The following is a 14,065-nucleotide window of genomic DNA, read 5'->3' as shown; positions in this document are numbered from 1 at the left end:
GAGGGATTCATACCCATAAAATAGAATGAACTGTCACAGATCAATAAAGACAACACAAATAACCCAATAGAAAAATGAGCAAGTACCCAACAGTCATCACACAGAAGAAAACTAATGGCCAATAAATATATGAAAAAAGCTTCAACAGTCAGAGGAGTAGAAATAATTAAAAACATGTAGAACAACTGCAGATGGATTTGTGAATTTGTAGAAAGACTCTGAAGACGGCTTGGCATATGCATATCGTATAACCCAGAAGCTCCACTCTTAGGTCTGTAGCCTGGAGCAGTGGTTCTGAAAGTGTGGTCTTTGGGTCACAGGGCATCAGCATCGTCTGAGAACTTGCTAGAAATACAAATCTTCAGGCTCTACCCCAGATCTACCAAATAAAACTCCAGTGGTAGGACCCAGGGATCTGTGTTTTAACAAACAACCCAGGTGTTCTTTTTATTCTGGTGCTGGTGTAATTCAATTTATACAAAAAGATAGCCACACAATTGTTTTTATGATAAGAATTGGAAGCAACCTGCGTGTCCAACCATACGATGGATAAACAAAGAATGAAATAATTCACAGTCCTCAAATGAGAATGAACCAAAGCTGTGATCTTTAACGGGGAAGAATCTCAAAGACATAATGTTGAGTTTAATAAGCCAGTCATAGAACAATACACATATTATGATTCGAGTTACATAAAGTAGGAAGCTAACAATATATCACTTAGGGATACAGATATTAAAATTATAACAAAAAGCAAGAGAATTAACCCAAAATTTGGATAATGGTTACCTTGGGAAGAGAGGTGGCAGAGGGGAATGTGTGCTTGTGGAGAGGCCCATAGTGAGCTGCTAAGATATTTACTGGTAATGTTCTGTTCCTTTAGCTACATGGTAGATATATGATTGTTCATGTTATTTATAACTATATCTTTTTCATACATTTGTTTGTATGTTAGCTATGAGAGGCAGTGTAGTCTAGTGGTTAACAGTGTGGATCTAGCCAGACTGCCTGAGGTTAAATCCTGGTTCTGCCCCTTCTAGACTTTGTGACCTTGGGGAGGTTTCTTAACCTCTCCATGCCTCAGATTCCTCATCTGTAAAATGGGGGTTCCAGTAGTCCTGACCTCATCCTTATATATAAAGTAAAGTGCCTGGTATATAGTAAGCACTGGGTATTTGTTGTTGTTATTCTATGTTTGTTGCTATACTTATATGTTTCATATATTTCACAACAACAACAAAAAATTCCTTCAGGAAGAAATTAAAGCGAGACATTCTTTCTCTTTCTAGAATTGTCTGTATAATTTTTCTCAGGCACAAAGGAATCGATGGGACTGCAAATAAGATTCTTTGATTTGAATTCGAATACATTTTTTTTCCTGTTGAGCTTTTAGTTGTAATCTGCGTTTTATATCCTACTTGTTAGCAACATTCTCCTGTTGATTTTCTCTACTGTAATTATTTTCATAAAGCTTTGCGAAGCCATCTGACAGGTATGAGTGAAAAGGCACCCAACGTTTTTTAAAATCTCTCCAAGCTGGCTTGGTTTTCCTTACCAGCCCCCGTCTCTCCATGGCAACAAATCTGCCCTCCAGGGAGTGGTAACCTGTGGGCAGTGCTGTCACTGGGCAGGGGTATGCCAGGTCAGAATAGGTTCCTAGGTTCATGAGATCTGTTACCTACAGGGCTTACAGGGATCTCCATGGAACAAAAGGGCAGGAAAGAAAAAAGGTTTTGAATTTGCCTTTCAGGGAAAATGGCAAACCAAAGCCTAAGAAAGAATCCTGTGTCAGATAGATGAATGAGTGAAAGGAAAAGTTATAAAATCGGCACAGTTTCATTGCTAAGAGATGAAATATCTGGCTGGAGATCAGAAAAATTCTGGTTGGTTTTTGACATCTTAAAACAGTGAGACCTTATGGGGGAAGGTATCTTCTTTGCCAAATAATTCCCATTCAGATTCATTCATCTGGGAAATATTAAGGACCTATTTTATGAGCCATGGCCACTGGGGAAGAATTTGTGAAGAAAACAGACCGGGTCCCTGTCTTCTTGGAGTTTAAGGTCTAGAGGTTACAAAAGCATAAGGAAGTTAGACTATGAACGATTAAAAAGATAGCACAAGGGATAGGCAAGAAAGCGTCCCACTAGAAGGGATGTCTATACTTAAACGTGAGGGGTATATGAGTGTGTGTCAGTCAATGCAAGGTGGGGCAACATCGGGGAGAGAGAACATGGTGCTTTCAAGGAACCCAACAGTCAGTATGGCTGCCTGGGCTTAGTGTGGGGTAGTGTCCACAGATGAGGCGTGAGAGGTGAATGGGGCAGGTCGTGTCAGACCTCAAGCACTGACGAATGAATGTGAAGATGAGTTGGAGGGAAGAGAGTCTGTGATGATGATATGGAATTTGTGTAATTCATTCATTCTGATCCACAGTCAGAAAACATTCTGGACAATCTGATGGTGAAAATATGAGGTATGGATTGTTTCTCTACCCCTCTGTGCTCCTTAGTAATTTAAGCCATATTGGGAAATCAGATAAACTTAATTTATTTCAAACTCAGGCCTTAGGCATTATGTAAAATGATGTTGTCTTTCATGTGTGTGTCATGTTTGCATGTATCTTTGTGATTTGGAAGGAGGGTACCACACCCACACCCAGGCTTGGTGTGTTTCCTCGGGAGGCGCACGGAGAGCTCAGTCCCAGAAGCCACGGCAGTGGGTTTCCTGACGGTGCCATCCCAACCGGGAGCTGTTCTGACCTTGTCATGCAAAGTAGAAATAGGAGTGGAAGTCGTCCTAATAACTTTTAGCCTAGGTCATAATTTCTGTGATGAAGAAAGACCCGCTATCATACCCTTCCTGTGGCTCTATGAGTTCTTACTCAGCCAGAAGGATACATTTCTCCCCAGATGTAGCCCAGGACCACAGGTTTGCCTATTTAGTCATGTGAGTGGTGGGAATAGAGGGTTTCTGGGTCCAGACCTGAGGGGTCTGACCAGGCTGGCTGATCGTTTGATGGAAAATGAGAAAGGGAAGTTGCACTCTACAAGGTGGGCCCCTCCTGAGAGATAGGAAGGGCAACAAAGCAACAGGAACAACAAAATGTTTCTACATTTGACGTTTTGAATGGGCCTGTTTTACTTTGAGTTTTGTTTTGTTTAGAAATTCAGGACAGAAGGAGGCAGGGCATTAGTCCTGTGACAGGAAGGACTTGAAGGTTTTGCCATTTGATCATTTGGCTTTGTTCATGTTGTGTGTAGGTTTTCTCTTTTTCTTCTCCTCTTCGTGGCAGCCATTCTTGACAAATGGCTGGCACTGTCTTCCTCTGATGACATCTTTCCCAATAAAAAATTTAAAATACCATCTCCCCCTCCAGGATGCACTGTGAGGGAAGAGGTGATTAAGAGAGAGAGATGTTTGCGAAGTTCTGACCCTCACACCATCCTCTCCGGCAGAGGTGGGGTAAAAATGAGCTATGTGACCTTCCTGACCCCAGCGTATCTTATTAAGTCCTTTTGCTGTTTTGAACTGTCTCGAGAAAGGAACCAGAAAATTAAAAGGAGGCCTTGTGGACAGGCCAAAACATGAGTGCAGTTGCCCTTTTTCTTTCTTTTCTTTTTACTGGATTATGCCCTGAAGTGTAGCAGAGCTGGCAGCTCCGTGCATCCTTTGTGGGGTCATGAAATGAACCGTTGATAGGAAATACACCAAGTTCACATTTTCAGGTGGCGTGGTTGGAATTCACGGGGGTTGGGCTACACAACCTGTCATTCTCTTTACTAATTCCAGTAAGATTCTCTTAGGAGGCCTAAACATCCTGCAAAATTTGGAAAGGGTGCTCAGAGAAAGGCGTGGAAGGGGTTTTCTGAGGCAAGAGATCTCGGACTGATGATCTCCTCTGTAAGGCTGGAGGTTTAGTGGCAGGTCTCCCAGAAAGAATATTCAAAATGGAGGCAAGTAGGTAAATATGCAAAGAAGATGCTTAGTCATACGTTAGAGAGGAGTAAATTGTTAATATTACTAACGGAGATAGGTGTGGGCCAAGCTGAGTGGACCTCGGGCTGAAGAACACATGAAAACATGTCATGGATTTACATCCCAAATGCCCAGGCAAGACTTAGCAAGGATTTTTTTGCCCAGTCCTTCGTTTCCCAAAACCTGTCTGTGGAAACCTCATCTTGGTAACTTGGACCAAATGACCCTCAGTGCCCCTGCCATGTCACTCTGGGGGCTTATGAAGGGGTATTAAATCTGTAAGTACCAACATACTGTAAACTCCAGACAGCATCTCCTTAATAAGAGAAGCCTTCTTGATGGTCACGCTTCAGATGTTCTTCATATCCATGCTGTCCTTGGCTCTGATCACTGTGTGCCACATTGATGAGGAAGAGATTAATCAGTAGAAAGTTAACAGTAAAACACCCACCAAAACTGACAGCAGGCTATTAATGCAGGTATTAAATGCTAGTTTGTATTACCTTGATAATATGAACCATTTTGGCAAAAGACAAAGGTTCTTTTTATGAGATGTTTCTGTGAGTTGGCTGAACTAACTTCTCCCACTGCCATGTTTTTTTTTTTTTTTTTTTTTTTTGCGGTACGCGGGCCTCTCACTGTTGTGGCCTCTCCCGTCGCAGAGCACAGGCTCCGGACGCGCAGGCTCAGCGGCCATGGCTCACGGGCCTGGCCGCTCCGCGGCATGTGGGATCTTCCCTGACCGGGGCATGAACCCGTGTACCCTGCATCGGCAGGCGGACTCTCAACCACTGCGCCACCAGGGAAGCGCTGCCATATGGTTTTGAAAAACTATGCCTCAAATGTAAAAAGGAAGGGTTCCTCCCATCGCCGGCCCCAACCTCACATCAGTTACAGGTTTTAAGAACAAATTGGTGAGTGTTTTATCTCATGTTGAAGACTAGATAAAATCTGCATTTTTGTTTCTTTTGCAATGTTGAGCATATTCAGATCCGTGGGAATGTGGACGTCAGCCCACCATCCTGCCCTTGACAGCCTCTGAACTGCCCCCTGCCAGGCCCACCTTTCCTTCTCAGTGCTGTTGATATGGCCATTGGAGCAGAGCTGTGTGGCCACTTAGTTGGAACTTAAGGACATTTTATTTATTTAATTTTATTTATTTATTTATGGCTGTGTTGGGTCTTCATTGCTGCACGCGGGCGTTTTCTAGTTGTGGCGAGAGGGGCTACTCTTCATTGCGGTGCACGGCTTCTCGTTGTGGAGCATCGGCTCTAGGCGCGCGGGCTTCAGTAGTTGTGGCACGCAGGCTCAGTAGTTGTGGTTCGCAGGCCCTAGAACGCAGGCCTAGTAGTTGTGGCGCATGGGCTTAGCTGCTCCTCGGCATGTGGGATATTCCCGGACCAGGGATCGAACCCATGTCCCCTGCACTGGCAGGCGGATTCTTAACCACTGCGCCACCGGGGGAGCCCCCATCGGGGCATTTTAAAGGGCTTCCCAGGGACGATGCAGAAGAAAATAGTCTGATATGCCCCCTCCTATCGAAATGTTGCTGTTTGGGATTTGAACTAAAACTCACACCACCTTGAGAAACCAGGAAGCTGGCGCTGGGGCAGAGAGGTGGACGAGGCCTGGTGGGTGTTCTCGCCATCTCCCACAGGGGTGGTGCGTTCTCCCTAGTCCATGGCCTTGCACCTGCTGACCCCCCCCCCCCGGGGGACACAGGGACAGTGCTGTGGGCAGCGGCTGTCGCTGGTCCCGTGTCTCAGGGTACTCCGCCTGAGTGAAGTCCCCACACTCCAGGCGGGACAGAAGCTGGTGTGAGCACCTTCGGTGGCTTCAGAGCCAGACAAGGGACACACGTGGCTCAGCCCCCAGCAGTGAGCCTGAGGCGGGCCTCCTCCCAGGACAAGTTGCCTGGTTCTGAGCACAACAAAGAGCTCCCTCCAAGTCACCCGCCCTCACCCCACCTACCCCGTTACCATAGATCCCTGCCAATGTTCCCAAGCTTGGGAGAGCTTTTCTACCTCTTAAATCTCAGAGGCCTGCTCAGAATGCAAAGAGGATTCCTTCTCCTGTTCCCATCATACTCTATTACTGCGGGGCCTCGGCAGATGGAAGCTGCCTTTTATATGCAAATATTCGGAACCCATTAATTCCCCAGTTCCTGCCACCTACCCTCCCTCTTGTAAGACCCTGTCTATACCATCCAAATGGCAAATAGAAGTTCCTGCCCAACTAGAACTGTTGGCTTTAAGGCCAGTTTACAGCCTGAGGCCTGAAACGGACTTATTTTTGACACCCCAATCTGCTGATTCAGATGTGGTCTTGTGGGAAGAGACTCTACAAAAGGTGGATGACTGCGGGCAAAACTCTTGGTCGGGGAGAGAGGCCTTTTATGTCTAATGAGGGAAATGCTTTAGGAAGGTTCTGTTTACCCTGGCAGGACCTTTGAGGCATGCACTAGCATTATTCCAGATTCGAGAGGCTAAGGAGTTTTTCCCCGGCGCCCCCGATGTGGTCATGCAGCCAGGCTGGGACCCGTGGCAACCCAGCCCACACCCGGGGCCCCTCGTACACCCCACTGAAGAGGTGAAAGAGCTAAGAAGTGTCCAGAGGTGGCAAGGACGACAGAGACGATGGAGGATTTGTCCTCTGGCCTCCTTCCACCCTGACTTTAGCGTCAGTGGTTGTGAAAAGAGCCTCTGGCCTTCCCGTGGTCCTTCAGCCCCTCTTCTTTTCTGCTTTTCTTCTCTCCCCTACTGTCCCTCCTCTGCTCCCTCTGGCTCAGCCCGAGGAAGCCTCTGCACCAGGCCCTGTGCGCCTGCCAGGTCAGACCCCTCCCGGCCGCCGCCCCTTTCAGCAGAGCTCGGCCGATCGATATGGAAAGCTTCAGCCAGAGAAGAAAAATGCTCTCAAAGTACAAAACTGGTCTCCCTGGGAGGCTCTTCGTTAGGAGGGGTGAGTACCCCAGCTACTCCCGTACTACTTCCCGGATGCGGTCTGACCAAGCCTTCCGCGTGAGGCCCTCAGGCCGGGCCCTGCTGCCGCCCCACATCCAGCTTCCAGAATCACGGGGTTCCTCGCCCCTCGTCATCCCGGCCGGGGTGTAACGGAATCCACGACCCTTTCGCTGTCATCAGCTACACCATGTTCTTCTCTGCTGCTCCCCTGTATGTCCTGTATTTGTATTTCATGTTTTGACTCAAATCCTCTCCTGCCGCCTCCTGCGCCCTTCAGTCTCTGGCACGTGTGCCTTTGTGTTCAGCCTCAGCACCACACTCAGTAGAACCCTCCTGTCTTACTGCCACACAAAGCAGTCTTTTTTGTTACCAAACCAGACAGCCCTTGTCAGGTAGAAACTGCAGGAGAATGAAATGGGGGAGAGGAGAAGCAGTCCTTTCCCTCCAGAGGAAATGTCTCTTCTTTTCCTCAGGTACCAGTCTCGATATAAAGCAACCTTTATAGGTGGTTTATAGGTGGTTTCCTGCCTGGGGCAGATGGTGCTTGACTAAGGATGCTCATGAGTTCTAAAGTGTCCATCAGCCTGGCTGAGATTGGAGCTGGGGCAAAAGAAACCTTCTCCTAAGAACTAGGTGCCTGGGGTTGTGTTGAGGTGATCAGCTTATGAGGAAGGATCCCCACAAGTGGCCTCATTTTACCTAAACACCATTTGTGACTTCATTTCGATACTGCGTCTCCTGTAGCGTGAAGGAAACCAGTCCTAGAGTTCAGCTGCACTGTTCAGTTACTGCAGGCAGCACCTGATCAGTGCTGCTCAGTTGTCCGTGCAGACTGCTCCTTCACAGGTGGGACGTCGCATTCGCATTCGCCAGGGAAGCCTCGCAGAGAGAAGTCAGGTGGAGGAATCTGGCTCCTGGCCACAGTGTTGGAAGCAGTGGTCCAAGGCGTCTCCCTGAGCTTCCCGCTCAGGTTGGGGCATCCTTCCTGCAGCACGTGGATGATGGCAAGAACCTGATGAAACTGAGGTTCTGTGAGGAGGGGGGTGGGTAGGCCCGCCACACAGGAAAGTGTGAGGCCAAACCTCACACCACACGTAGGGTGTGGGGATCCTAAGCCACAAATCGCACCTAAAACATGTTCTAGAGCTGAAAGAACCCAGAACGTCCCCCAGTAAAGGCACATTTAAAAATCTCTGTAGATAACCCAAGGCACACAGTAAACAGCCCTACTGAAGAGAGGCTCCTATCTTACCTTCAAGCCTACCATGAGAAAGGATAACTAGATACAACAGAGCCTTCCCTCTGTCCCCCCAAAGAAAACCTAACGGAACAGGATGAAGGAAACTTTAAACATGTACAAATAGAACCATAAGGTAAGAAGAGACGGATTTGGAAAAGAACCAAATAGAAATTTGCAATGGTGAAAAATATGTCATTGAAATAAAGTAACTCGCTGAATGGAGAGAATAGTAAACTGCTAAAGTATGAATTAGTGAACTGAAAGATATGACCAAGAGATTTTAAAAAAACAGGAAAGAGGTTGAAATCTGGAAGGTAAAATGAGAAGGATCTAACAGGAGAAAATATAAAATTATGGAGAAAACATAAAAAATAGAGGGGAGTCAGCATTCAAAAAGTTCATGGTTGAAAATTTTCCAGAATCAGAACTATCTTCTCAGTTTGAAGGAGTAAAACTAATTTCCAACTATGATAAATAAAAAGAAATCCTCATTATTATGTCTCAGTGGAACTTCATACCATCAACAACAAAATATCAACAATAACAATTTAATAAACTACCAATGAGATAAGACGTTTACTTATAAAAAAATGAAACAAGGGCTTCCCTGGTGGTGCAGTGGTTAAGAATCCGCCTGCCAATGCAGGGGACACGGGTTTGAGCCCTGGTCCGGGAAGATGCCGCGGAGCAACTAAGCCTGGGCACTGCCAACTGCTGAGCCTGCACTCTAGAGCCTGTGAGCCACAACTACTGAAGCCTGCACGCCACAACTACGGCAGCCCACGTGCCTAGAGCTCTGTAGCAAGAGAAGCCACTGCAATGAGAAGCCCGTGCACTGCAACGAAGAGTAGACCCCACTTGCCACAACTAGAGAAGGCCCGTGCACAGCAACAGACCCAAAGCAGCCAAAATAATAAATAAATAAAATAAATAAATTTATTTTAAAAAAATGAAACGAGGCAGACTTCTCAACAAGAGAGGTCAGAAAAGATGAAATATTATGTCCAAACTGCTAGGGTAAAATAAGTCAGTCTAGAATTCTATACCCGATAAAGCTATGATCCAAGATTAAAGGCAAAAATAAAGATTTTTGTGGCCCCAAAACTTGGTGAGTTTATCTCTTTTAACAGACCACTGTTAAGAGCATTACTAAAAATGTACTTCAACTGAAGGAAATCAAGTCCAGAAGAAAGGAATGGACTTCGAAAAGCAAAGAAGTTACTATGTTGGTTTATATACATTATAATAATGACTTAATAGGAGTTTAAAAACAAGGCAAATTTAAAATACTAGGCAATAACATTACAAATGAAAGAAGGCATTCTAATATCTTTTTATTTTCTGGAGAAGGACACAAATATTGATTGACATATATTAAAAACTTAAGCATAGCTGCTAAAACAACAGAAATAATCACTTCTCAACTAGTAGAGAGAGGAAAAAGGTATTCAAGAAAGCAAACAACCTGACAGAAATCAAGAAAGGAAAGAAAAATAGAAAATACTAATTAAATTTTATGTATGTATGTATATGTATGTGTGAATGGTGGCAAAAATAAATTCAGAATAGCAGTTTTTACAACAGGTTTAACGTGCATCTTAGTAACTATAAAGGTGAGATTTTATTTTAATTTAGCCATCTACCAATAATGAAATACACTTTAAATAATACAAAGTTTAGAAGTCCTACAGTGCCTTGTGGAATTTATCATTGGCGAATATCAGGTTGAGAAGGTAGCACTGAAAACGACTACGATTTCCTACTTAAGAGACTGGGGACAGCATTAACTAAGGATGATAGATGAGAAAGTCCCGCCTTGGCAGTGAAAGTAAGTTAACATTTATTGACTCTTCCTGAGTCCTAACTGGGGCCTACCAAGGAAAGTAAGAAGAGCTGTGCCACGTGTCATGGAAGCCCAGACATAGGAGAACTTGGAGTGTGCCGTGGTGTGGTGGGCAAGCCAACCTCAACACCTCCCACCTCTGCAAACAAAAAGGAGAACTCAGAAGAAAAGACAGGAGATGTCAAGAATAAAGAAGATGGCCAGAAGTACGGTGTCTGTGCTGGAGAGAGGTCAAGTGGAATGAGCACGGAGAAGTGTAGGAGGCCGGATTAGCAGGGTATTGGGCCTACTGGTAAGAAATGAAGGAAGAAAAAGGGAAGTAAGAATTGGAGGAAGCAAAAATGGGTCTTCTCTCGAGAGAGGGTTCACCTACGGGAAGACAGATGGATGACAGAGAGAAATGCAGGCTCAAGGGACATTATCTTGGCATAGGCAATAACCGGTTTTGAGAAGAAAACCTTAATTTTCTAGAGCCCTTGGGTTTCCTGGGTAACCATCTTTTCTAGGTGACCTAATGCCGCTTTTTAAAATACCAAAGCTAATTTTGACCATTTTTTCAATACCCAAAGTCTCCAGCAATAGCAATATCAGGATGGTCTCTTGCCTTTAACTACGGATGATGCTCTTATGTGACTTAAATAAAATGAGGTACGCACTGTTTTGATTTTAACTTTTTTTAACTGAAGTATACTTGATTTATAATATTGTGTTAGTTTCAGGTGTACAGCAAAGCGATTCAGTTTTAAATGTATTTTTTTCAGAATCTTTTCCATTATGGGTTATTACAAGATACTGAATATAGTTCCCTGTGCTACACAGTAAATCCTTGTTGTTTATCTATTTTATATATAGTAGTATGTATCTGTTAATCCCATACTCCTAATTTATCCCCTCCCCCCTTTCCCTTTTGGTAATAACCATAAGTTTGTTTTCTATGTCTGTGAGTCTGTTTCTGTTTTGTAAATAGATTCATTTGTATTATTTTTTTAGATTCCACATATAAGTGATATTTTTCTTTCTCTGTCTGACTTTATTTAGTATGATATTCCCTAGGTTCATCCATGTTGCTGCAAATGGCAATATTTCATTCTTTTTTATGGCTGAGTAATGGTCTATTGTGTGTGTGTATACACACACAGAAACACACACACACCCCACGTCTTTTTTATCCATTCATCTGTTAATGGGCACTTGGGTTGTTTCCATGTCTTGGCTATTGTAAATAGTGCTGCTGTGAACACTGGGATGCATGTATCTTTTCAAACTAGAGTTTTCATCTTTTCTGGACATATGCCCAGGAGTGGGATTGCCGGATCATGTGGTAGCTCTATTTTCAGTTTTTTTAAGGAACCTCCATCCTGTTCTCCATAGTGGCTATACCAATTTGCATTCCCAACAGTGTAGGAGGGTTCCCTTTCTCCACACACTCTTCAGCATTTATTGTTTGTAGACTTTTTTAAAAAATGAATTTATTTAATTAACTTATTTTTGGCAGCGTTGGATCTTCGCTGCTGTGTGCAGGCTTTCTCTAGTTGCAGTGAGCGGGGGCTACTCTTCGTCGTGGTGCGCATGTTTCTCTCGTTGCGGAGCACGGGCTCTAGATGCACTGGCTTCAGTAGTTGTGGTTCACGGGCTTTAGAGTGCAGGCTCAGTAGTTGTGGCTCGCGGGCTCTAGAGCACAGGCTCGGTAGTTGTGGTGCATGGGCTTCGTTGCTCCGTGGCATGTGGGATCTTCCTGGACCAGGGATTGGACCCATGTCCCCTGCATTGGCAGGCAGATTCTTAACCACTGCACCACCAGGGAAATCCTGTTCATTTAACCTTTCATTTATCCTTGTTCTGATCTCAGCCGTTGCCCCATGACCGCGGGACCTGTGATTTACCACAGATACCGGTCCTGACTTCCTTCATCTGTTTTTTTTTAACATTTTTAAGTAACTTCCTTTCGCTGCCAGCCATCTTTTCTCATTACTTGGCATAATCTTCTGTGTCTGGTTTGCTCATGAGCTGAGTTAAGGTGTGTTCAGCCCTGACAGATGAATCTACGAACTAGTATATTGCCTCAGCCAGCTTTCTGAACTTGAAAGGCTAAGGTCTAGACCCTGGTCAATCACTAGGGTAATAAACATCAACTGATATTGATGGTAGCCTTTCCCTGTGAGGTTTTATCTCAGACATGCAATTCAGTAATAAACCCAAGAGTAACCTGGGGTGAGCATCTGAGAGCTCTTCTGAATGTAGTATATGAGTGGCAGCATGTGGATAAGGGGGCATGTATTTGCCTCTTTAGCCAAAGGCCTCTTTGGAGTCCTTTCTGTTTATTTCGTGATCCCAGTAGCAAGAGAATCCTCAGAAGGCTAACTGGTGGCCCCTTCCCTCAAGTGTAACTGGAGATACTTCTGCCTCAAGACTGATAATTCTCTCAATAAGGATAGAAAAAGAAGGTGTCTCTCCTACTCACCTACCACCCATCCTCTAGGAGGAAAGTCACTTATTTTGTATTAACCACCTTTAGTGTGTGCTACACCTCCCTCTGCCTGGGCTGTCTGAGTAGACTTGAGTCTCAGAGACTCCACAGCCTGGAATCTTAACAATCCTGAGATTATTTGCTACAGACCTTGTTCTTAAGTAATGTAACAATGGGGCTAGATGCAGGTCTCTTTTAACATGAGAGTCGCTTATTCCGTAAGGGGTTTTAACAGAAGAAATGCAAGAGGCTTCTGGTGTTCTGAATTCCACAACTCACAGTTCTGAAGGCAAGGCCGAGTGACATTCCAAGCAGGGAAAGGCCACAGTAACATCAGGGTGGTCTGTTGTTAAAGGGCCACAGGCTGGCTTCCAAGAGGCCTTCCTTACAGGGTGACATTTATTATCTTGGTGATTTACCAGAGGCTGGCTTTTAGCTTCTCAGGTTCAGAAACTGGTTTAATCAACACACAAAGAACAGATTCATTATCAGAGCTGGGCTCACCTTAACCAAGCTTTCATGATTGATCTGCAAACTGAAGAAATGCCAGTTGACGTTTATATGGAGAAACAGGACTGACGTTCTTAAAGTACAAATGACTAGCTCACTCTTTCTCTGTCGGCAGGCCACACAGGGAGGCAGGTCATAATTAGAAGGTTATATGGTGAACATGAAATCAAAATCAAGGGAAACTGTATATTCTATGGCAGAAGCTAAGAGTCATCCATCCTCACTAAATATGGTCCTACCAGTGGAACTACATTTCTTTGAAATCTGTTGGATAAGACTCCCTCTGCCTCAATCTGTATTTGGACAGACACCTGCCAATGTTTCTGTCTCCTTGTTTTAGGCCTCCAGGCTAACCTAGGCTACATACACCCAAATCACCTCCCACATTAGTCTTTTTCTAGATTTTAATGCTTTCCATCCATTTATGGCATAGTCATTAATTCTTCCTTGAGTTTATGCTCTGAGTCTCAGGGAGCAATCTTATTTTCAAATTCTTGGGGATCCCTCACTGTACTTACAGTGGTGAAGAGAAGAGTGTGGCATTGATGACGGTGCAGCTTGCCCACACCGAGGTTTCCCAGTCATGTACCAATAAAACCTTTGCATTTTTACTATGCTCCTTTGCTACCTGCGCTATCATTAACATTTTTCTTTAAATCAGCTCACTTTTTAAAAACAATTTATTTAAAAAGGAGATTTACCCCTACCATAAGTGGAAAATGACGATCCTTTGTCCTAAAAGCAGTGTGGCTCTAAAAATAAACATTGGAAACAAAAGTTCTTATTTTTCCCATATACTTTTTTAGCTACACACTGTTTGCTGTAGAAAGCTCTGAGCCTGAGCAGGTATGTGTTAAAGATACACCAGCACGAAACTGGGACTCTTTTGTTGACATCAGAATTCTCAAAAGAGGACTGAAAAGCAGAACAATTTAGGAGGTTATTTATTGTATGTAGAATCTTGTCCATCTACCACCTAACTAGCAGTCTCACATTAGGCATCACACATTTGGGAAAAAGATGGCCTAGGTTTTTGTGACTTGAAGGGTGTTTGAAAACAGTTCATA

The 14,065-nt window shown here is 44.4% G+C and overlaps 1 protein-coding gene and 1 long non-coding RNA gene across 5 annotated transcripts in view; one reads left to right on the top strand and one right to left on the bottom strand.

Annotated features, from left to right (window-relative positions):
- Nucleotides 1-14,065, bottom strand: part of LOC137202141 (uncharacterized) — a 68,960-nt gene that overhangs the window by 16,545 nt on the left and 38,350 nt on the right. The window lies entirely within an intron of this gene.
- The window catches only part of PPM1H (protein phosphatase, Mg2+/Mn2+ dependent 1H), a 264,421-nt gene that overhangs the window by 245,626 nt on the left and 4,730 nt on the right, over nucleotides 1-14,065 (top strand). For 2 of the 4 annotated variants that reach the window (XM_067697206.1, XM_067697208.1), the window contains one exon: nucleotides 6,767-6,936. The exons of the other annotated variants lie outside the window; for them this stretch is intronic. In XM_067697206.1, the coding sequence (XP_067553307.1) occupies nucleotides 6,767-6,936 (170 nt within the window). The remainder of the gene's footprint in view (nucleotides 1-6,766; nucleotides 6,937-14,065) is intronic. 4 annotated transcript variants of the gene reach the window in all.

The sequence above is a fragment of the Pseudorca crassidens genome, chromosome 11, assembly GCF_039906515.1.
Source record: "Pseudorca crassidens isolate mPseCra1 chromosome 11, mPseCra1.hap1, whole genome shotgun sequence".
NCBI classification, from domain to species: domain Eukaryota; kingdom Metazoa; phylum Chordata; class Mammalia; order Artiodactyla; family Delphinidae; genus Pseudorca; species Pseudorca crassidens.
Note: the sequence above shows the minus strand (reverse complement) of the source record. Positions and strands in the feature narration are given on the sequence as shown.